At 37.6% G+C, this 22824-nt stretch overlaps 1 protein-coding gene across 2 annotated transcripts; it reads right to left on the reverse strand.

Moving 5' to 3' along the window:
* Nucleotide 1: 1 nt before the first annotated feature.
* On the reverse strand, nt 2-21272 carry LOC144472542 (uncharacterized). Of its 2 annotated transcripts, XR_013494433.1 has the most exons (7): nt 21159-21272; nt 20390-20441; nt 5609-5667; nt 4983-5320; nt 4526-4834; nt 3111-4316; nt 2-3042 (listed from the first exon to the last, which is right to left on the reverse strand). XR_013494433.1 is itself a non-coding variant. In XM_078185725.1 (6 exons), exons 1-6 carry the CDS (start codon nt 21226-21228, stop codon nt 4308-4310), a joined length of 837 nt encoding a protein of 278 aa, XP_078041851.1. In that variant the 5' UTR covers nt 21229-21272; the 3' UTR covers nt 2-4307. The 2 variants fall into 2 exon arrangements, 1 of the variants encoding a protein (XP_078041851.1); XM_078185725.1 differs by having other exon boundaries at nt 2-4316.
* Nucleotides 21273-22824: the final 1552 nt, after the last annotated feature.

Genomic DNA, 22824 nt, shown 5'->3' on the forward strand with positions numbered 1-22824 from the left:
TTTTATTTCCTTTCTTAAAATTAACTGTTGAATTTGTTATCGTTACATCACATTACTAAATATTAATGCTTAAAATAACGTTGATTTCATTAAAGCTTCGCACTGTTTTTGAGCATTTCAGGTTTATTAGTTGGAAGTGACGAAAATAAAAAAAAGAAGAAACCAAAAATCTGTTTTTTTTTTCAATAATATTTTTGTCTTGTTCTTTTTCTTCGAAACGAAAAATATGAATTCAGTATTAGGTAACTTCTAAGCACTGTACTTCAAACTTGTTCGATTATTTGTTTCTTTTTTTATGAAACACTTAAATTTTATCGGCAGCTATCATTATTTATAGCTAACTGTTACTCTTACGGAGTAATAGTTTCGTAATTTTCCACTTGTGCCTAGCATCGATCTTCTACAGAATGATCAATAAATTTACACGGTAATAATTTTACAAGAAAGTAAAACACGAAAGATAATCATGTGAATTGTATAGTCAAACGCGTATGTATATCCTGCATTTCTACATGCTTGTTGTTTACATCAATTAAAAAGTCTGTTTTATTTTAGAAATTTTTAATATTTATCCTGCGGCAATGTATCTCGGTAATACTACTGTTATTGCTCTTTCTTAACGCCTTCAATATGTCGCTTTGTTCTTATGAGATTAAAGACATAGTACTAGTGCAAAGTGAACATAACAAATGTATTATATTGTGTTAAAGTATAAGATGATAAGCATTATAAAATTTGTAAAGACAATGTAAAGTATTTTCTTAAAAAAGGGCTTGCTTCATATTTATTTCCCATATTTTATTGCACTTTCCCAGAAAGAGTACATTTTTAACATATTGTTTAATCGAGAATTGGAAATATTCGTACAAATTACAGATATCTGGAATATCAATGTCAAGGCAATACAAAACATGTGATTTTGTAGTTCCATATGTATCACTTGTTGGAAGACCAAATCTTATTGCTAACATGGGAAAAAAAGTAATATGCCATGTCGTATGACAAATATACTGTCTAGCCTCTAAAGACCGAAACCCTTATGAATTAGTCTCTTTTGAGATTAAAAACAATTTCACTTATTCCTAATTTGTTAAAGCATTCCCAATGTCATTTTTTAGTTTTCTCTGGGTGCTGCTTTAGCTTTGTAATATGTCTAGAAGGAGATTATTTCCCCCGGATAATTACAGATCTTTGAATTTTCAACATGTAAGGAACGACATTGTATATTGAGCATTCATGTTGTGTTATAATAAAAACTTCAAATACTGCATACATTATGCGCGCGTTTAAATAAAATAAAGTTTTAATTGCATTATACCAAATGATTTGTGAAATTACTTTCACGATTTGAAAATTTTAATCTATGACATATTCTTGAATTTGTAGATTGATGGCAAATATTGTGACATGAATCCTTACTTAAACATATGAAAAAAAGTGTGCTATTTGCCACTGTATAAATTAATTTAATGCGCGACGAATGGCACTCTAATGAGACAAGTCGAGTAGGATTTGAGTAAGATTAAATTGAATGAAATTTAGAAAAATTCTCATTCTTTTTAAGCATCTATAAATATTTTTAATCTACCGTAAAAATACGTAATAATTACGTGTCAGGTATTTCTTAGATTACAGACTTTTAAAAATTTAATGAACAAAGAAAATTCGTTTTTTTTTGTTTTTTTAACCGTAGATTAACGAATATAATTTTACATTCGAATGGATTAATAAGTCGAATTCTTTTATGAAAAGCTGTTAAGTATCGCTGAAATATGTTAAATGAGAAAAATGAGAAATGTTACATTTTAAAAGTCATTGGAAAAGAAAAATTCCTTGGCAACATTGTTTTATAATAATTCGCCTAACTGCTAAATTTCAGTCTTACTTTCTTTGGATAAAAACCTTACTTGTAGAATGACCATTGACAGCATATTGTATGATTTTTCATTAACAATAGGCTGATGTTTAGGAATAAATATGTATTATTTCTGGGATTAATATTAATTTCATTTCGTTTCCTTAAAACATTCTTTTCCACTGACTTAAAAAAATTGTGGAATTTTTTATCATTTGTTATACAATCATATTAATCAGTTTCAAAATTGTAATTCTAATTAGATGATTATTAGTTAATTGTTGTATATGTACGTGTTTCTGACAAAAATAACAAATATATACACAAGGAATGTATATCATTTAGATAAAGGAGATACAATTATATTACATAACTATTTAGGAGCAATAAAATTATTAATAGGTCATGTAACTCGTTCCTTACACTTGGGAGCCTTGATTAAAAATTCCAGTATATCAACGCTATCTGCATGGAATAACTCAATAATGTAATGCAGAACTTAATTATCAGAATTACAATTCTGAACCGAGTCTGTCAAACATGTTGGTTAATCTGTAATAATCGTGAGGCTAAATCTACAATTCTTTCTAGGGAATGTGTTTTACCGCTTAGTTGATACATCACGAATTCAGACATTAAGTTACGTAATGTATTAATTCGTTGGCCGACGCAAAAATACTTGAAATGCGAAAATATGAAAATGTGTTTGATATTTAATTATCAAAAATATTAAAAGAAGTTATTATTGTAGTAACTGGAATTATAATGTCCTATAAATTATGTCCTATCTCCAAAATGAAACATAAATATATTCTAAGTTTTGCACTAAATTATCGAGACCTCCCTTGTATAACATAGTGCTTAACAATGATCCAACTATTAATGACTGAGTGGCAAAAGTATTAGCATGTTTTTCGAAGTCGTTTCTCGTCACACTAGAAAGTTAGTTAATGGATAAAACGTTGACGAGATAATATTTTTACAAATGTTTTGCACACACATGAAATTATTCTGTTTCTTATTCATACTAGTATCATAATAATGTTCGGTATAAATATTTGCTTACGTCTATTTCGATGATATATTGTTACTGTATGCTTTTTGTCCTTCTGCACAAGGTAAGACAGAAGATAGAACGTATTTTGAAAACCTGATAAAAAGTTTCTTTTCTTTTCCAGCTGCTAACACTACAACAATAATAAAGAATGCTGATTGAGCTTAATTACTGTAACTATCTATCATTACAATATTATACCTGTAACATTAGCACCATATCTGTATCGCTTTGTCAGTGTGTTGCACCCATTATTGTAAATGCTTAATGCAATTAAATTCTCTACTTATGCTTGAAAGTATACCTAGTTGTGTTTCTAAAATTCCGTCTTACGCGTTGTTTTATGAAGAAAAAATGAAATAAGTGAAAAATCCTGTCAGTTGACAGATATTGCGTTCAGCACAGCGCAGTCTGATTCTTTCTTTTTTGTATTAGAACATTGTCACTATATAGCGCATGGAATGTACTAAAAAATATACATATTATTTGTGCTGGCATCAAAAAATTGGTTAGTCAACTATACAAATGAAATATTTAAATAAATCTATCGTTAATTTGCGTGACAACCGTAGTTATGCATACACTACCGTATATTGAAGAGCATTCGGAGTCCTGAAAAGATTAGTAATTTTATAAATTTCGTTCCGCACATTACTATTCTGGGATAATACCGTAAAAAATTTACCGTAGAAAAGGAACTGTACGAGTGACAATATTAATTGTCCCGGAAATCAAAATATTCATAAATAAGAATTATACTTTCCTTCCAACCATTATGATTGCTAAATTTATTGTTCGAACAAATTTTTATAGAGAAATTAAAAAGTTTGAAGTACGTTGACGTCGCAATTTTCATCGATCTAAATGTATATAATTTTCAACCGCATTTGTTCGGATTTAATTCCGTCGAACAAACCTAACGATGTTTGAACCGTACCGATGATTGATACTTTACAAAATTTCAATGATCTTAAAAATCCTCTAGCGATTAGTACGATATCTTATACCGGTATAAAATGCGAACAGCTACGCAGCATCTAGTTCTTTTATACACAGTAAAAAATGTTCACGGCTCTAAATACTGAGACATTCAATATAAAAAAAAACAAAACAAAACGGAATAGAATATTGCCACGATAACCGAGAATCATTGTTTTCTCGGATAATAAGGATTCAAAGATTGAGAGAACATATAGTGCAAGTCTGAGCGATACAATGCGCATGGAGGTGCGACTGATGTGTCGAGGACGTTGGCGGTGGCGGTGGTGGAGGTGGTGGCGGTGGCATGTATAGCCACCCGGCACCGGTTCGCCAGACGGTACCTGGTGCAGAGGAGACCGGATGCAATGCATTGGAATTACTTCCGGATGTTACGTGCGAAGTCGGTCCACCCTCTACTCACATTACCTAAAATATACAAACACATTTGTAATTATTCCTTTAAGTTAAAAAAAAATGTTTACTCCGAAACATCATTGCACAGATTGACAAAAAGCGACAAATTTATAGGGCTACGTTCTATGGGAATATAGGACGTATTAAAATAACTTATACAAACCAGAAAAAGGCATAATTTCTCCGTTAAGTATATTTAGAGAAAATGATGTTTGCGTCACCTGTAAGATTTGACTGGCTTCAAAAGCTGTTCCAGGTAATAATATCACTGGGCTACTGACGTGTCCGCTCTCCACGCATATCATATTTGGAAATTCGTCGTCGCCGAAGTCGGGGATGTCGCGGGCCTTCTCCTGCCACGGATTCCACACCACCGTGTCCGGGAAATTGTACTTTTGCACGCGCATTTTCCTACCGGACACAACGTTGGTGATGATGTGTTCCGGCTGCGTGTTTTGGTAAATTCTGTCCGTCCATTCGCACACCGTCACTACATCGCGGCCTTCTTGAAAGATTTGGTTGTCTCTTGTCTGCAAGAAGAGTAAGCGCATGAAATATATATATGTAACAAAGTCTGGGTTTTTGCCACTTTTATGAAGTTTCGTTTTTTTTATGAAGTTTCGTATCTTTTTATGAAGTTACGTTTTCTTTTTATGAAGTGCGATGCCAATTGCATACCTTGTCGATAAAAGTGCATCCGTGGAGACCCGTGATCTGACATCTTCTGACATCCGGCACTTTAAAGTAGGTGTGTAACAACAAGTTAAAGCTAAACGTGTGATCCTTGCTGGGGTTGTACACGCCGATGTTAAAGTGTAGTTCCTTTTCCCGAAGGATTAGTCTGTACGTTAACCTAAAGGGGTAATTCCACATTGAACGGGTGAATTCGCTATCCATAATGGAGAATATTGCCTCGACGTCGCCGCTTGGTAATCGTTCCGGTGACTTTTCCACGTTCCAACGGATGATCCTTGCGAACCCATGGGGTGGCCCGAACGTCCACGCGCCGAATTGCGCTAATCCACAGAAAATCAATGGACGATTAATATTTTATACATCGCGGACGCAGTTATCGAGTAACAGCGATAAAAAGAATATATTTTCAGCTCGGAAAATAATTGCTTCAACGCGATTTCATTGACTGTAATCTAGTTTTACGTTAAAATACTATTGAACGCATCTGTTTAAAGACACGATTTAACAGCTTCCATTATAGGAGCTGAAATAAACTGTTCGAACCTCGTCGTTTAATGTTTATCGCAATTATTTCACCGAGCTGTTTTTTTCTGGCGGCGCTTACTTACGGAAGACAAATGGTATGCCTCCTCTAATAGCCTTTTTTCCATCGAACACAGCTTGCTTACTGAAACGTAGAAAGAATTGATGGTTGATTTAAGTGCTGGAGCAAATTTAATTAGATATTCGTATCCGGCAGTCGATTTTGATTCTTTCGGACATTTGTATTCTGTATCCGTGCATTTACATTCACCGGTTCTCTAGCAGCTCCTCATGTTTTATCGCCGAAAAAAAAACCGTGTTTATTATTGATCATCGCTGCTCAACGCTGCCATATTTATAGTTCAATGCTGATTAGATAATGAGTTGTATGTTTTTGCGTAGACTAGAGCGTTGAACATCGTTAAGCGACACATTCGCATTCTGTGACTCGACAGAGGTGTGTTTTCTATAAAAGCATTGCAAGTTTATGCGCGTTTTAGAAATCATGGACGAATGATTTTTACAATTTTTTGTAAATATTCGTCAATATTATTAATGAAAGGAAAATTTTTATTCGGTTTCCTACTCTATGACTTTTTAACCATTTTCAAATTCTACGATGTTCTTTCTGTAACATTTCTTCACATTGCCAGCTTAAACACTTGACACGAAATTATAGTATTTGGGTACTTTGACAATTATCCATGAAGATGCAAATTTCCCGAATCTCTAAATTCGCCATTCGTTCCTAATGCCCCGGCATTTTCCGCGTTGTTCGTTTAATAATGTTTCTTCCAGTTCTATTGTTCGTCCGTTTCTCATCGTTCCCGCTTTGTCTCCCGTTCTTTTTCTTTCGAACGCTATCGCGTTTCTCCTTTTCTGCTCCGCTCTTTCTCGTCTTTTTTTTAAAGATCTACTTTCTTTCGTCTTTTACTTTCTTCATGTATGTGCAAAGAGAAAGTATAAAGTTCGGGGGCGGGTACGCGGTAACCATTAGTCAATGTTGTCAGGGGCCGGGAAGACGACTCTCAAACGGAATACCAACGGGGAACCGTGTTACCGTGGAATATCCGCGAAATTAGGATTCACGCGCGAATTTGTTACGAATAATATAGGTTCGGATCGGTGAAACTATGCGAAGGTTATAGATTCCACGTATTAACAATCATGGACGTTCCTGTTAACCCCTTGCACTATAATAACCAATCAGACTCGTGATAAAGATTCCGCGCAGGTTTTATTAAATATGAATATTATTCATTTCTTTTAAATCGAAATCAAATTATATTCTTCTGTTAACAAAGTATAGAAACGGAAGTAGCGTGAAAGAAGTCGTAGCGCAAAGGGTTGAATACGAAATAGACTTTTCTCAAAAATCATTTCATGATTCAATTTATTTATGATCTTCTTTTTTGCACACCGATCTCGGTCGTATTAACATATTCGTAGACATAAGCTGACGGAGTAGTATTTGGAGATTTGCTTTAATATTCCAGTACACACCTGACGCGATAAATAGTGGATTCAAGTGGTTGCCAGCTTGTAAAAGATAAATACTACTAAAATTAGGTTACCTCTCAGACGAAGAACAATCTATACCGTCCAGCAAAATAGCGAATAATACCGCAAATTATGTTCTTTTATCAAAAGTACTGAGAACCTGCGGACTGAGAGAAGATGAAATTATTAATGACGTTCGAGTACTCGACTAATTCACTCATTTTCTGATTAACTTTGTCTCATACTATAGCTCTTTTTCCTTTTCTTTATTAATTTTTATAAATTTACACATACATGATTTTATTGAAATTTAAAGATGAAATTTTAGAACGATCAAAGGAGCGATTAATTTGTCAACTTTATTCCAGCAACCGGACCAAGTCGGCTCCGAGCAATTTCTGGAGCGGGGAGTCAGCGACACGAACAGCGAACACCGCCGCCGAAGGGAGACCAAGGGCTGGCGGGGCAATTATCGACCGGAAGATCGCGTCTTGACTCTCTCTCGGACGCGACGTATTCGTTATCAATGCGTCTACGCGCGTGGATATCGTCTCGCATCCTTCGAGTCAACAATGTAATCTATTTTCCTGGATGCGTAAACTGTAGTAGGTGGAGGTAATCCCATCCGTTTGCACGATCTTTCGAGGCGAATGGAATATATAGGAAGGGCTCGCGGAGCGAGGAAAGAGGAGGCGAGAAGAGAAAGCCGAGGAGAGAAGGCGAATTGAAGAGAGACGGAGAGAGAGAGAGTGAGAGAGAGAAGGAAGGAAGAGAGCGAGCAAGAGAGAGAGAGAGATGAAGGGAGCGATGTACCACCACGAAGTACAACGCGGTGGTAGGAACGCGGCTGACGCCAAGCAAAAACGATCGGCGCTGTCTGCCGTGCTTTTTGCAGGCATCACAGTTTCCAACCTCTCCTCCTGCTCGTTTCTAGCTGCTGTTATCCCCCGTTGCTACTGCTGCTCCCTCCGCTGCTGCTCGTGAACGGCACCCAATTCTCAACGCGGTTACGCCTGGTATGCTACAGAATGCCCTTTCGCGCAGAGTAAATCAAGAAAATTTTCAGCGAAACCACACCTACCGATCGTATCTGAGAAATTATTCTTGACAAATCGTTCGGTACGGATCGTTTAATATCTTTAACATGCATCTGGGAACGACGAAAACCGGGGCCATTTTTATCTGCGCGGCTAATGCTACACGAGGGCGCCAATAATCAATTTGCACAAACTGTATATTTCATTCAAACTGTATATTTAGATGAAATCGAAGAAATTGCCTAAGTAAAAGATGATTTAGTGCTTTGGCAATTGTCTGAGTGCCGAGATTAGGTGGGACCATTTTTATTTCTAGAAGAGAATTATTGATAGCCGGGTTAATAATCACTTTGCAAAGGGGTAAATCGTGAAAATATTCAGCGAAACTGTATCTTTAGATGGAATCCCAGAAATTACCTAAACGAAAGACCATTTGTATTTTGGCAACCATCTGGGAACCGAAATGCTGGGACCATTTTTATTTGTAGAGAAGATTACTGATAGCCAGAAGACTAGAAGAGGGCCGTTTTAGGAAATCGTCCTGATAAACGGTCATTTTAGTATTTTGGCAAACATGAGGGAACTGAGGAAACTTGTTATAATAATCAGAAAAATAGCCATCTTTTGATTCAATATAAGAAAATCTGGAAGCGCTACGAAGTTTCTTGATTAGCAAGAAATAATTTGCTCATTCAGAGGAAACGATCGTCGCTGACTATGGTACAGAATTATCGATGTCCCCTTGAACTTATACTAACATTTCTGAGCAATTTCTGCAATGCATTTGCGAACAAATTTAGCTTTATTCCACAAAACTATTGAAACACTGCGTTGTTGAATTGTCGACAAGTTTTCGTTGGCAAAAATTTGCCACACAATTCAATTTACAATTAACTTGATCTTTAATCATATCACGAGACTATATGTCAAATCAAAGAAAATCTTCTGAACCGATGCATTATACTTTAGACTCACCTAAACGAATTAATTATGAAACTGGTACTGTGTTCATATAAAATTCAATGATATTTCAATCTCCGTTAAAGAAGATGATATACCAGGTATAATACCTAATCGTTTCACAATCAATCGAACCTTCAACATTTCTTTGCAACACGCCTCGCAGATCGGAATCGAACAAAATCGATTTCCTATAATCAACAAAAAGGAACGTTGCGCATAGCATATGTTTAAATAAGGTTGTATAATGAGGCAACGCAGACACCATATTTTTTGTTTTTCTTTCAATTTATTTAGATCAGTAATCTTGGTTTCTTAATGAAACATTGCGCAAAGCTTAACGGGACATTGCGTAAACACGGGTGTATAATTTATTCAGATGCTCGATCGAAAGAAGACGAATATTACACAACAATGCCCCTTTTACGTGGAACTGAAATCTAGAGCAGTCGAGAATCGAATCACGTGAATTTCTAGCGGCGTCGACGAGAAGAACGCCGCGCCGGTTGTACGAAGCACCCGGCGATCGCGCGATATCAATCCACCTTTCCCAGGTAAATGTACAACTTTTAATTCCGACCGGGTACCCGCGTACCAATAAAAACGTCGATATTATCGTTAATTGATCGCGATCGGTTTATCGAAAAAGAACCATTAGCTTTATGAATTCGTAATTTACGAGCGTATCCCGTGCAAGGTTGGTGCTGTTGCCGTTACGGTTGTTGTTCAATCATTTTTCGGTGATTTAATGGGAGAATATTCAATCGATAATTTCCGATTCGGTGCACGAGTATCTACACGCGCGATAAATGTAAATTAACCATACAAATTTGTTAAATTTGTAATTTACTTGTCGCGCCAATTTTATTAATGTTGCTCTGTTTTATAATCATTTCAATAGAGAAGAAACGTTCTACAAATTAGATTGACTTGCATATACATTTTTCTTGTTAAACAATTTTCTTCTTATCAAACAGTTTTCAGTCGTATCGTTAGACATTGGTTAATAATTCAGGACAAACTTCATTGCTCGAGCTTTCAAGAATAAAAACCCGTGTAATTAGTACACGTACGGTAGGTTAGGTTCTGTAAACAGGTTTAAACAGGACGCGGCATTTCCAAAACACTTGTTTCAAGAAATTAGTAGAAGGTTGCGTAAATAAAAACGTAGAAACACTCAAAAAGCCGCTGCTTCGAAAACGTGGCTGCTGTAATTGCCCGTGCGCGCGGATTCATACGGAAAATACTTTATTTGTTTGTTTTATTTCAATGCAAATGAACACGCGAAACGATTTGTTGTAACAAACTGTACATCGATGGTACGAAAATATCTATGATATTTATCCAAGATTAAATAACAATGGTGGACGTTTGAATTTCTAGAAATTTTACTATTTGCAATCGCTTAATTTTATTGCCAGTTTTCGACATAATTGGTTCGACATTAATGTGGTTCGGTATATTTATTAACCCTTTGCCCTCGAGTGGCGACCCTGTTAATAAAATTGTTGTAATACGTTCCAAAATTATTTTTATAGATACCGCCAAAGCTTAGATTTTAAAAATTGTTATACGAGTCGCGAGACAGCGGAAAAATTATTTTAGATTTGTAGTTGAAATGGCATCGAGTTCAAAGGGTTAACCTCTTGGCCATACCATTTTCTTTGCGATCACAATGATTCTAATCATTTCTAAGATGAAAAAAGATAATCTCGACAGATCAGTTAAGAAATCTGTTATTTTAATTATACCATATTATTTTATATTAATAATTACTAGAAATCTGCACCGCGAGTCTGACTCTTTAAAGCACGACAAAAGGTTTTAATGACACCATGGAATATTTATTTTGTACCCATATTTCTAGTTCAGCCTTATGTCTCAGGCGAAAATTAATTTATAAATATAAAACTTTTGAATTTGATAAAATCTAATGTATCACGGTGACGACGACCTCGTTATGCCGTCGTCCTCGGTTCAGCCCCCCTTAATATTCAACATCGTTTCTGCCTTTATTTCTCGTAAATTCAGTATTCTATTGTTCAGCGCGGTTTATTTAAAATGGCACCCGGTGCATGTACACCGAGGTTCCAGTTTTCCTACCTTAACCGTGCGCTGCAATAGAGTTTTTGCGTTGCTCCTAGTCGGAACAGCCACGACAGTGAACTACTGAATGATGTTCAACGTGTACGGAAAATTTACAGTGGCAATTCGCGATATTTCTCTTTGAAACTTAATTAGACGATCGGAAATAGACCACTTCTCCAAAAAATTTTAATCATTCAAGCTCATCTCTCGCAAATAGAAAAATAACAAACCTTGTTTTTTCAACGAGCGATAAATCATCTTTCCGAAGAATTTTATACTATACCTACTGGAAGTGTACGTTAATAGCACTTTTTCTTCATGATTGTACTTGCCACATCTAAAAGAAATTGCAGACTCGATAAACAATAAATTATCCTTTCAAGGAGTATAACATTATACGCTACCGGAAGCGCATTAATAGCTCTTCCAACGATTCCGTTGCACCTAAAAGGAGATTAATGATTCTGTTCTAAATGTGGAGATCATGCAAGAAGCGTCGATGAAAATGTGTTGTTCAGAACAAGTCGATGGTTCGCTACTGAAATTAATACCGATATTGAAAAATTTATTAAACAGTTTATATTTTCTTTTTTTTGCGGTATCGAAATTTTCTGTTCTAAGAGACAATAACTTGTGGCTAAATTCTTGTGATAATATATTAAAAAAGCCACTATTCGTTAGGATGTATGGAAGACAAGAACCAGCAAGATCTTCTCTATACTGAAATACTTTTGACAATAACTTTTCCACCTAACGAGCAGAATTGATCATAATTGAATTATTAATTCCTTGCATATTACTTTTGTACAATTTTTCAAGTGTAAAAACAAAGACTTCGTGAGAACTTTGAGATTTGAAAGAATTTCAATGTTTCGAAGATTCTGAGGAATATTCGAGGAATTCTGAATTGCGAAGACACTTTCGAGAACGATCGCGATATTTTCGCGACGTTGCGCGCCATTAGCGGATCTACCCGTTGCCGATGCATAAAGCCTGCAATCCAATCAGAAATTATGTAAACCGAATGCAACATTGCCAGACGTTTATGCAAATCCCGATTTTGTACAGTGCACAACAGCTAGGTTAGGTTAAATCGCCGGAAGCCGAAGGACAGAGACCGGCGTAATTGCGCGAACGGTCTCTCGTCGGATGTTACGAGGCGCGCGAGACGATTCCGTTCGATTACAAAACGCGTGCGAGCACCGCGCGCGTGCGGCCCACCGGAGAGTTTCCTCGAGATTCGACGTGGCCACCCGGTAAACACGAACGGTCGACGGGCACGAAGTTTCGACTGGAAGCTGACAGTTTTTGCGTTTTCCTCTTTTCAATGGTAACAGTGGCGCGGCCCGGGGAGCATCAGCAACATCGGCGACCGCGCTCCCCCTATACAGTGGTAGCAACAGCAACAGCGCCCAGCGCCCAGGAGGAGAGGCGAGCAAGCAGGCAGGATTAGCAAGGCTCTCTCTCTCTCCTCCCGAACTTCTCCTCTCCTCTGCCAATGGTTCCTGGGCGCGGTGGAACTTTGTTTAACTAAGGCGGGCAAGAAGCAAACCTATTTATACTAGGTCGGACACGTTTACACCGGGTTGCCTGCACCGTGGCGGACTATTCCACGCCACCCCCTCCCACGGACTTGCCCGTTCGCCCTGCGAAAACGTTTCCCGCGGAGCTACGACGACCGCCCGCCGGTGCGCCGCGGTCCGCGGAACCCGGCAGCTGCCGATAAACGAAAATGTTCACGGCAAAAAATTCTACGGCCGCACGAATTTTCCGACGTCGTCGCGACCATAAACTCCGCCAATAAAACGACCGATATCGACGGACGACCCTACTTCAACGAGGAACTTATACGTATGCGACAGGGGTAGTGGGCGTGTTAAAATAATCCAGGGCTCGTTCCGGGTACGATCATGGCTTCCTCGGGTTCGTATTTAGGCAACGATCGGCGCGATATCAATTACGAATTGATTTTAGGGAATGGAAGCTTTTATTTGATAAAATAAACAATCTAATTAATTAATTCGTTTCTAGACACTTTGTTCACTTCGTAACTGAACTGTGACTACGAGAAGCTTGATCGTTTACATAATGTCACATTTATATTAACCCACTGCACTATTGTTCCTTTCAAGCTGCGACGATTAGCACTTGTCCGATTTAATCATTTTTAGGATCAAACAATATTTTTCTTCCTATGTTGCCTTTAGTTACCTTCGTTTCTATACTCTGGTAACAGAAGAATTTATTTTTACTTAGACGTGGAAGAAATTAATAATAATCGTATTTAGTAGAGCTTGCATGATATCTTCACCACGAGTCTGACTCGTTATTATAGCGCAAGGGGTTAATGTAATTAATTTGATGGGTTGCAGGTGAATTGTAATTTCGCAGCAATTTTCTTTGACTTTAAATAACGATGAGTCTTTAAATAACGATGAGACCGGAGGACTAAATTACTAGACATCGAATTACGATGACTAAACCGTGAAACATTATGCAGAATAAAAACTGCCGCCGTTACTGCACTATGATTTCTTTTACGAGACAGGTTTGCTTCTCGTGTGTGTTAATTCACTTTTATTCTCAGATTTTGATAATAGAATAACACAAATTTCGTGTGCGACGCTTATTTTCTTTCATGATCATTTCAATGAACCAAGGCTAATATTTTTTATTTATTTAAGTATATAAGCAACCTTTAAATCGTCCTAATCATTTCTGTCATAAGTGCATCAAACGATTGCTATTGACAGAAAGAATATTGGAATACACTAGCTATCAATGATTTACAATTTTATAATGAATTAACAATACCGTGGATTTTTGTATAACGAGCCATGTATTTTTAAGATCGATGTCCATCGAACGCTCCATCTCGCAAATACGATAAAGTCCCACTGTATAATTACTGCGAGCGATTCGCTGCAACCAGATTCCGAATCGCTGGCCTCGAACAATGATAATAACAACGACGATAAAAAAAAGAGGTGAACAACGATAAACACCTGTTCCCTGACAATAATCCCAACAATGGATAATTGGTCGGTGATTACAAGCCAATAATTCTCCCACACATCGAGCCGAACTCGTAAAAATTAGGATAATGACACGGTGGAACCGCGGCGAGCCGAATTTCGAGGCAAGAAAATATAATCCTCGAGTCGCGCGATGGTTCGACTTGGAAGCGTTCGAGTAAAAAACGACTCGAAGTAGAGTAAACAAATTGATCTACGCCCCGAGATCGAGAGCATGGAAACGTAGGGCGAAATTCTCCCGTTCCGGGAGGAACGATTCCCGCGTTACGTGCAAAGAACGTAACGGATTTATTGCGAGGGATCGCGATAACGGAGCGATTCGGCGGCTTTCTTTGGGACAGAAGACCGCGCGCGCCGGTGCATAATCAGCGGTGGCCCTAAGTGGACGAGTGGGCCGTGAACGAGCGAATTCTTCGCGAATGATAGGCGTTAGACGCCGCGCGCGGTCCGTCGCCCTCGTTGCCCGGATTTCAAATCTTGTCGCGACAGCTGACCGGTCGCATGAATTTTGTTAAACGACAATTCGCCGGCGCTAACGAGCAGCCCGTAAAAATTAGGTTAACGCCGCTCGTCGTTCGTAACTCGCCAACTTCGGCTCGAACAGGAACGAAAAAAGATCTCTCCGTGCTATTTTCCATGGAACTTCCACGAAACGATACGAATCTTTACTGGAAATCGCGCGTCAAGAATTTCTTCCTCTGTACTTCGGAGGATCCGCGCGTTTCTAGTCTCGCGACGCGCTCGCGACCGTAAAAAGCGATGCGCGTGAGCGTGGAATTATTAAAATCAGTACAAAGTGCATAAAAGTCAACGGAATTGTACGTGACTCGACACTGCTCGCTGTAAAACGCAACGGAACAGGCGAGCGCGAAAATTCTTCGCGCGGCTTCTATCCACGATTTCGCGCAACTACGAGGTTGGCAACCATGATACGGGCGTTGAATAAAAATTGAGTATAGCAATATCGAGCATTTTTTGACTAGTGTAAATTAGTTGATATCTTTCGACTATCTATTTTTTATGTATCATTGGTATAACTTTGTCACGTACTCCATATATTACATAGAAAAAGATTACATATTACTTCAAATACAACGCCCTTCTAATACAATTAATTACCCCGTCTAACATCTCGAAAATATTCAAATAGTTTAGTCCAGTTTTAAAAAGGTTATTGCGTTCCGAAAGGTGATCGAATACTTTAACAATTTTCAGAAAAGATGCTTCATGGATGTACGAACTCATTATTGAAGTGGCTCGCTCACGATACCATCCTCTGACGATTAAATAACGTTATAAAGACGATTATTTTAACGATTATTTTAACAGGTAGCTCAAATGCGCATTCGCCAATAATACGAACAAAGAAATCGAATGTTGCAAAATATCTATCGAAGAAAGCTGGTGGATTTGTATGTCCGAGCATTACCGTAACTCCGTCTAGATGGTGTGCAAATAAAAACAGATTTCGCACTCTTGATTCCGCGTGCGCCCACGCGGCGCCCTTTTGTTTACCGGTAGATTTGTTTCGAACAAAGATCACTTGCCGAGGTTTCACCCGGTATAATACCGCGATGGGTTATAGGCTCGGCCATAGACTAATGATCCCCAGGGTCTGCGGTTTTTGCCGGCATTCTACAACATTCCCATTCAACTGGATTCTGCTCTGAACGCTCCGCAGCATTATTTTCCGTCTACAGAGCACCGCGAGCCCTGTATATACACGCGTTGCTCGCTTTTCGAAATTTCGAGTGTCTCGCGCGCGCGCGCGCGCGTGCACGATGCTCGTCAAAATCAAATACGCGTGCTTTCTGTTTTCCCGCTTCTTGTACTCGCGACGACGACGATTCGTTGCCGGATTCGGCCACGATTTCGTCCCGGCGTCGAAAAAGAGTTCGGCAGCAACGTTCGAGCAATTAATTCGATTGAACGGGTTGCTCGAACACGCGTCGCGTATTGGCTAAACCCATCGAATTGCTATCGGAGATATGCAATTATTCGGTTCTATCGGTTTCTGTGAGACGCGCAGTGTGTTCAATGGGGCAAGAGTCGTACGGCGTAGGATAATGTCTTCCATCGCGAAACATGGAACTCGTGTTTTAAATGTATTTTTAATTTAGCTTTCTTTCTTTACCTTTTTGTTAGACACAGTGATCAGATTTATAATTTTCTGTTCGTTATAAATAGATCTTTGTATGCTCACTATTAAAGCATTGAAGATCTTGGATATAAAATTCATATGTCGAATACAGAGCAGTGAAAATTGTAGAAGATATTAATAATACTATTATATACTTTGAAATTTGTTTAAATTAATGAAAGAAGAAATGAATTTCAATTTTGATTTAATCGACTTAATTGGCAGAAAAGAGATGCTCAACACTACGATATTTATGGCATGGTGGTCTAAAAGAATTGCAACGGGGGACCCTCTGACCAAAAGACTCCTAAATATCTTTAGGATCATTTATAATTTCATCAATTTTCTGAGAACATATTCATTAAGCTACTCCTTCCAGTAGCTTTAATTTTTCAGTAAACCGTAACGAAACACGTGACAATTTAAATTGTCCAACTTTGGGTTGGACCCCTTGTTCTCCCATACGAAGATTCTGAGCAGTTTAGCATCGTCGAAGTTCTTCTCGAATTTCACCGTTTCGTTTCTCCGTTCAGCTCCTGCGTTCGAGCTCACAGATGTTGAACATAGACGAAACTACCATATGAGCACTTCCTGCGGTCGGTGAAATCGTAAGAAGGGAAACATCTGTTTTTTTTTCCTGCGCTTCTAAGACGGTCAGCGTGTACCTACTTTTTCAAACAAATTCAATCTTTTTTTTTTTTACGCATTCAACGTTACGCGTTATTCAATGACGCTCGACGTTTTTATTCAGATCAATCGATTAATTGCAACGCATACGAAATACATAAAGCACGATCGAGGCGACATCGATGTAAGACTAATTACGAGATCTAGTACGCGATATTCACGAGGAGAATTTTTACCAATTCGCAGAATTTATAATTGATGTTCGTTTATGTTAACGCTGCCTCTGTTTTAACTTGATCGAGTGATATTTGCTTGGAGGTCTAATAATAGAAAATTTCGGATAACCGTGGGTGCATTAAATGCATAAAATCCGCGGTCTAATGATGACAATAGCCTGTTTCGGTGACGCGTCACGGATGCAGAGATCCATATCACGTCAGACATACCGACGCAACTTTTATAACCGTTTCTACGGAAATTGGAGTAAATTACAAGCCAAGCGTTGTCCACCGTTTTCGCCGCGAGCCACAATGTCACGATTATTATCGAAGATGAACAAATTTAGCATAGAAACTATTTATATCTGCATAAGAAAATAGCTTATCCAAACCCCGACAAATTCAATATACTAAGAAACTGTACTTGTTAAGATAAGCTTAGTCATAAAAAGAGATAGAGCTTGTCAATATAAATTTCATTTCTCAATTCCGCGATTGATATTTGTTAAACTGATAAAATATCTCGAGCATTAAATTCAGTGCTATATCTCCAAAGCAGTCGAATTTAAATAGATATAGAGTCAGAATTTTCTCTGCGTTCTGTTAGAGCTCTATAGTTCTAAAACAGCTGTCATAAAATCCGATTAGCGATAGTTCTAGTGTTAAAATAATAATACAAAAAATTATTAATTAATTTAATAATTAATTATTTTATTTCTTTACTGTGTATTGATACTTCTATAGCTGTTAGAAAAATCGGAATTTCGATAAAACAACGGCCCAAAATGAAGCCGTCATCAGTTGTTCGGAGGGTCAACCACCGATCCAAAGAGTCACAGTTTTCCCATGATTTTTCCGAGCGGTTGGGATTGATTTCGGCATTCGTACCGAGAATATCGCCGCGTGTATCCGTAGGAACGGCGAAAGAGACAGACAGATGGTCTCAACAGCGCCTTTAAGTGTCGGAAGAACCGATGACTGGCAACTGGCAAGGGGCCCTGAACCTCGTGTAAAAGGTATGTACTGGTCCAGAGCGCCCTTGCCTTCGCTCCGTCAGTTTTTTCAACGTCTGCTCCCGGACTGCTGCTTTTAAAACGATCGTCACGGGCACCGCGCTTTTACGCGCGATTCTTTCTCGGGCAGGTGTGCACACTTGTCTTACTCGTCGCGTATACGTCTTCGGCTCTTATTACCGCGCCCGAATAGTTGCCACCGTTTCGAACAATCCGCCTATCGATGGAAATCGAGGACGTCGTTCTTCATCCAACGAATTTCACCGAGACGGACTAATTCTTCGCGCGGTGGTAGAAAACGCGATTCCGACCGAGCAGAATCACTCTCGTTATATTACCTCTTACCCGATTGTACACGTTTTATGTATATATTATAATTGTTTAATAATACAGAATTTAGTTGTAACGTAGTTATAATATAGCTAGAATATAATTAAATGCGCTGAAAATAGTGAAGAATGCCAATCAGACACAAAAAAGTAAGTCTACTTTCTATATGTGTATAGTCGCGTAATTACAATGTTTTGTTACACTATATGCATTATATATGTGTCTTATAATTATGTATTTATATGTCTGTACGTATTCTGCACATACTTTTTGTAAAATACAATATAGACATAAGTAGAGAAAAGCCTTGAGAAGCCATTCTTGTAAATGGATATATTTATGTTTCTTGTATATAAATTCGATTCAAGGAAACATTGGAAAAAGAATTATTTCGATTAGCTAGAATCACGCTTTAGACTATAGTGCACGGGTCATAATTATTCGAACGCGAGATGTAGAACGTAGAGCATGACGAGAGCAAAATGATAACTGAATTACTAGATTGCTGGATTGCTTTATTTCGTAGACCAAATTGAGGGAAACATTAATTTCGCGCGGTAAAAGTAGCGTTAATATTTTTCAATGGAAAGATTATCTTGAATTTTACAGTATTTTAACTGCATAAAAACCTTGTTATACAATTACTTTTGGATATTTATGAAAATTATAATTTGCATTAAGTATACGTGTAATTCTGTCATAATTTTATTTATATAAATTTTGCAGCATTTCCTTCAGGTATTTTTCAAATGTAAAATCATGTCGGGAAAAATATAAGCACCGAGCAAAAAATATTACACAATCGCAATAATGACAAACAACTATAAATCGGATTGGATCGAAGGGTTCCATAGGAGGCAGGATTAATTTATGGAAAATGACGATATTACGCTGCATGCGGATACGAAGCGACACGTTCGCGTAATTTAATATTACTTGCAAAAATTCACCGCCGGTTGGAAAGTATTTAATCATTTATTTGATAATCAATGAGCTTTGGCTTTCCTTTGATACCGTTCTTTATTTATTAAATTGTTTACTGTAAAATAATTTTCGCAATTCAAACAATGCGTGTAAATTGAGAAGAAAGCTACGACGTATAACAAAAGTAAAGCATAAATCGAGTGAAACGGTTGTTTTCAATTATATTGTCACTTTCTCCGATGGTCATTCCACCATTTTATTGTGGCAACAAATGTTCTCAGTAATCGTACCACTCTATAATGCTATAAAACGATTATATTAACTGAACTTTAATTTTGATGCTTTTATTTTATTTGTTTCGTTTTATTGAAATTATTGAGCTTATAATATCAAGGGTAGATACGTGCACAGTGCATCCGTGTGGCAAACTTCCGTATTTTTCAATTTCTCGTTGTTTGTTTTATAAAATAAACTTCTGCTGTAGCGAAATTTAATACTTTTAACATCATACATGCGCGGTACACAGTGCCGATCGAATTTCAAGTAAACTTTCTGTGTACGATATTTATTCCGTAAAATTGTTCAATTGGCCTGTGATTTAAGAATGCACACAATATATATATTCATGTTAAACAAAAAGAAAATAATCATACGGTGATTTAACTCGTTACATTTATATGTGTGAAATGTCTCAATACTCAACTCCCAATTTCAAAAGTGTATTTAGAAGAAATTGTATTAAGATTTCGAAATAACTTCTATTTCAAAAACCGAATGATTAAATTAGGTCCTAACAATGTTTTCATTTTAATCGCGACCGTAACTGCGCATTTTTAGAAGTGCATCCGTTATACTTTTGATTTTACAAAGAATATGCAGGTGAACGTTAATGACTATCTTTTCTTCGAGAAACAGTGATTGTTATGTAATCGTAAGTACAGAATATTCATAAGGCAAACGTCTACAGTACGACTAGAACAAATATCGAAACTTACCTTACGAACAGTTGTTCTTGATTATTCACTCGCCAGGATACCACCGTAGCCCCTACAAAAAAAAAGAAGTTTCGTCAGTATGAAAGATCCAGCTCTCTTATTGCCATAACTCCCGAGCATGACAGTGAACTTTTTATTTAAGCATTAATTCACAACCGATATGTAACTACCGTCGCGCACGCTTGTCACGTAACTGTCATTCATAGGCGAAAATTTTTAAAAAATCTGAGGTCTGTTTACAACAACATCGGGTGGACGTCCCTTGAACGATATTCGTATTCAACTAATCCCGCAAAACACAAGCGAATAATGCAGAAACAACACCTCGTATCTACGTTAAAATTCAAAGTTTGTGAAAATATATATAAATATATATCTATATATTTATATACATTTATATCTGTGGTATGAAACCGCAAATGCACGTAGAACTGCACAAAAACTAGAGGTTAGGCTCCCGAGTAAAGGCGCGCACACACTTTGTACTCCTGGATAATATTTGTGAAAACGCGAACCAGATCTGGGAGCGGCACGTTGTCAATGCTTCGCGTTGTGTACAATGCCGGTGATCTACCACTGTTTGTTTGACATATTTCTGTAACGATAACTGATGATGTGGAATTATACCCTGTCGGAATAAAAACGGCTCACGCAAAAAAATACTAGGTCGCTGCGTTGCCGATCAACGTGTACAAAGGGAATGCTGAGAAAGTTTGACGGTGAACTCGCAGATCTGTTCGTTTGCGGTAATTCGTACGCGCGCACACACCGTGTAAATTAATCGTGCAGGTGGTATTGTTGCCCCTGTCGAGCACGACAACGCTAGTAGCCGCTGCCATGTTTGAATCGTGAATGCGCCGCCGGCTCCACGACCGACGCAGCCAACCTTTGTTCAATGCCCCGGCTTCATCCCCACCAAAACGACTTTCACACTTTTTGTGCACCTCGGCCGTTAAAGAGCGCTATCTACGTGTAGCCCTTGAAACAGTATTACACCACGATACTCGATGTCGATAAGAGCGATCAACCCTCTCGCACTGGCAAAGGGAGCAGACTTATTCGGCTCTTTGAACGTGAAAGGCTAATTTAAGATGCGATTAAAGATTGTCATAATACTATCTTTCGAAACGAAATTTATAGATTTATATCTACATTACACTTATTTATATATGACAAAGTTAGTTTGTTGCAATTAGAAATAGGAAAAAGATCAATGGTAGCATAAAAAAGAATGATAGGGGTGAAGATTGAAAATGAGAAATGAGAGAACGATGTATAGTAGTGATGAAGGAACGAACAAGGAAAGGAAACACATTGAAAATAGGGTTAAAGATGGGAGTAGGGAAGGAATATGTAGATTAAGATTCATTATTCAAGTACACACGTCATACGCATTGATTGGAACCTTAAAAGAAATAAAGTATACAAAATACTGCATTCTTACTAACGAACGGAAATTTATGAATTATCGGTAACGTTGGACGACATACGAGAATGGTAATCAGATTTTGGGACTCAAGAAAATGAAAGGCAAAAGTACATTGATTATTAAATCTATTTCTATATCTCATTTGCAATAGAGCTACCTGACCCGTTTTATTTTAATTTGTATCATTAATGGCAATTGATGAAAAACCAGACCCAATCGATAGAGCAGGACATTACACGGAAATGGTAATGGAATCCTGCGAGTATGTGACACAGCATACATTGTGTGATTGGTCTGTTCTTATACTTCGTTTGTGGTTTTAAACTACTCTATCAATCACAGTCCAATTTATTCTTCCTAAATTTATACACAAGACCCATTGGAAACTATAAAAATCATTTTCTAATTAAGAACGTTTCACTTGCGTTTTACTTCGGATTACAGTTTATAGATCTGCAGAAATTGAATAAATTTTAAATGTGTTTGTAGATTTAAATTGTTCTCACCTCTTACACGAAAACAGGATTATAATCGAAATTTCTTCTTATATTTTTCCTGGGATACAGGTTTCGCTGAATTCTTTGCACTTGCGCATCCCTTTCAATCTAAATCATCGTCTATGGTGGCGAGATAGCAAAACAACCCGTTCTTGCGCTACATACCCTATGCACGTCTGTGCTGCCTCGCTCAACGTCGGAGCGTACTCGTCTTTATTGGTAATAAAAATTTATTATTAATGCATACGTACATTGATTTTTCCTTCGGCTCAAGAAACACGTTAAACTCGAATATTCTATACCTCAAAAATATTCATTTCACTTCTCTCTCAAGCCTCTAACATTCAACGATTTGAAGGATTTTTTGGTAGGTTATGGTATGACATTAAAATATTAAACATAATACGAAAAAAGAGCACCGGTGGTCATGCCTTGGCAGACTGCTACGTTCTTCCGCATACTTCACCAATGGAGAAAAGTATTTTATGAACGCTATTATATTCTAATTA

The sequence above is a fragment of the Augochlora pura genome, chromosome 7 (assembly GCF_028453695.1).
Source record: "Augochlora pura isolate Apur16 chromosome 7, APUR_v2.2.1, whole genome shotgun sequence".
In the NCBI taxonomy this organism is placed as follows: Eukaryota; Metazoa; Arthropoda; class Insecta; order Hymenoptera; family Halictidae; genus Augochlora; species Augochlora pura.

Coding starts and splice junctions, on each gene's coding strand:
- LOC144472542 (XM_078185725.1), bottom strand. CDS start 21,228: ATGGCAGCGGCTACTAGCGTTGTCGTGCTCGACAGGGGCAACAATACC. Junction 20,442..21,158: donor CTGCACGATTAATTTACACG/GTGTGTGCGCGC, acceptor TTTTTTTTGTAG/GGGCTACGGTGGTATCCTGG. Junction 5,668..20,389: donor CAAGAACAACTGTTCGTAAG/GTAAGTTTCGAT, acceptor TCTACGTTTCAG/TAAGCAAGCTGTGTTCGATG.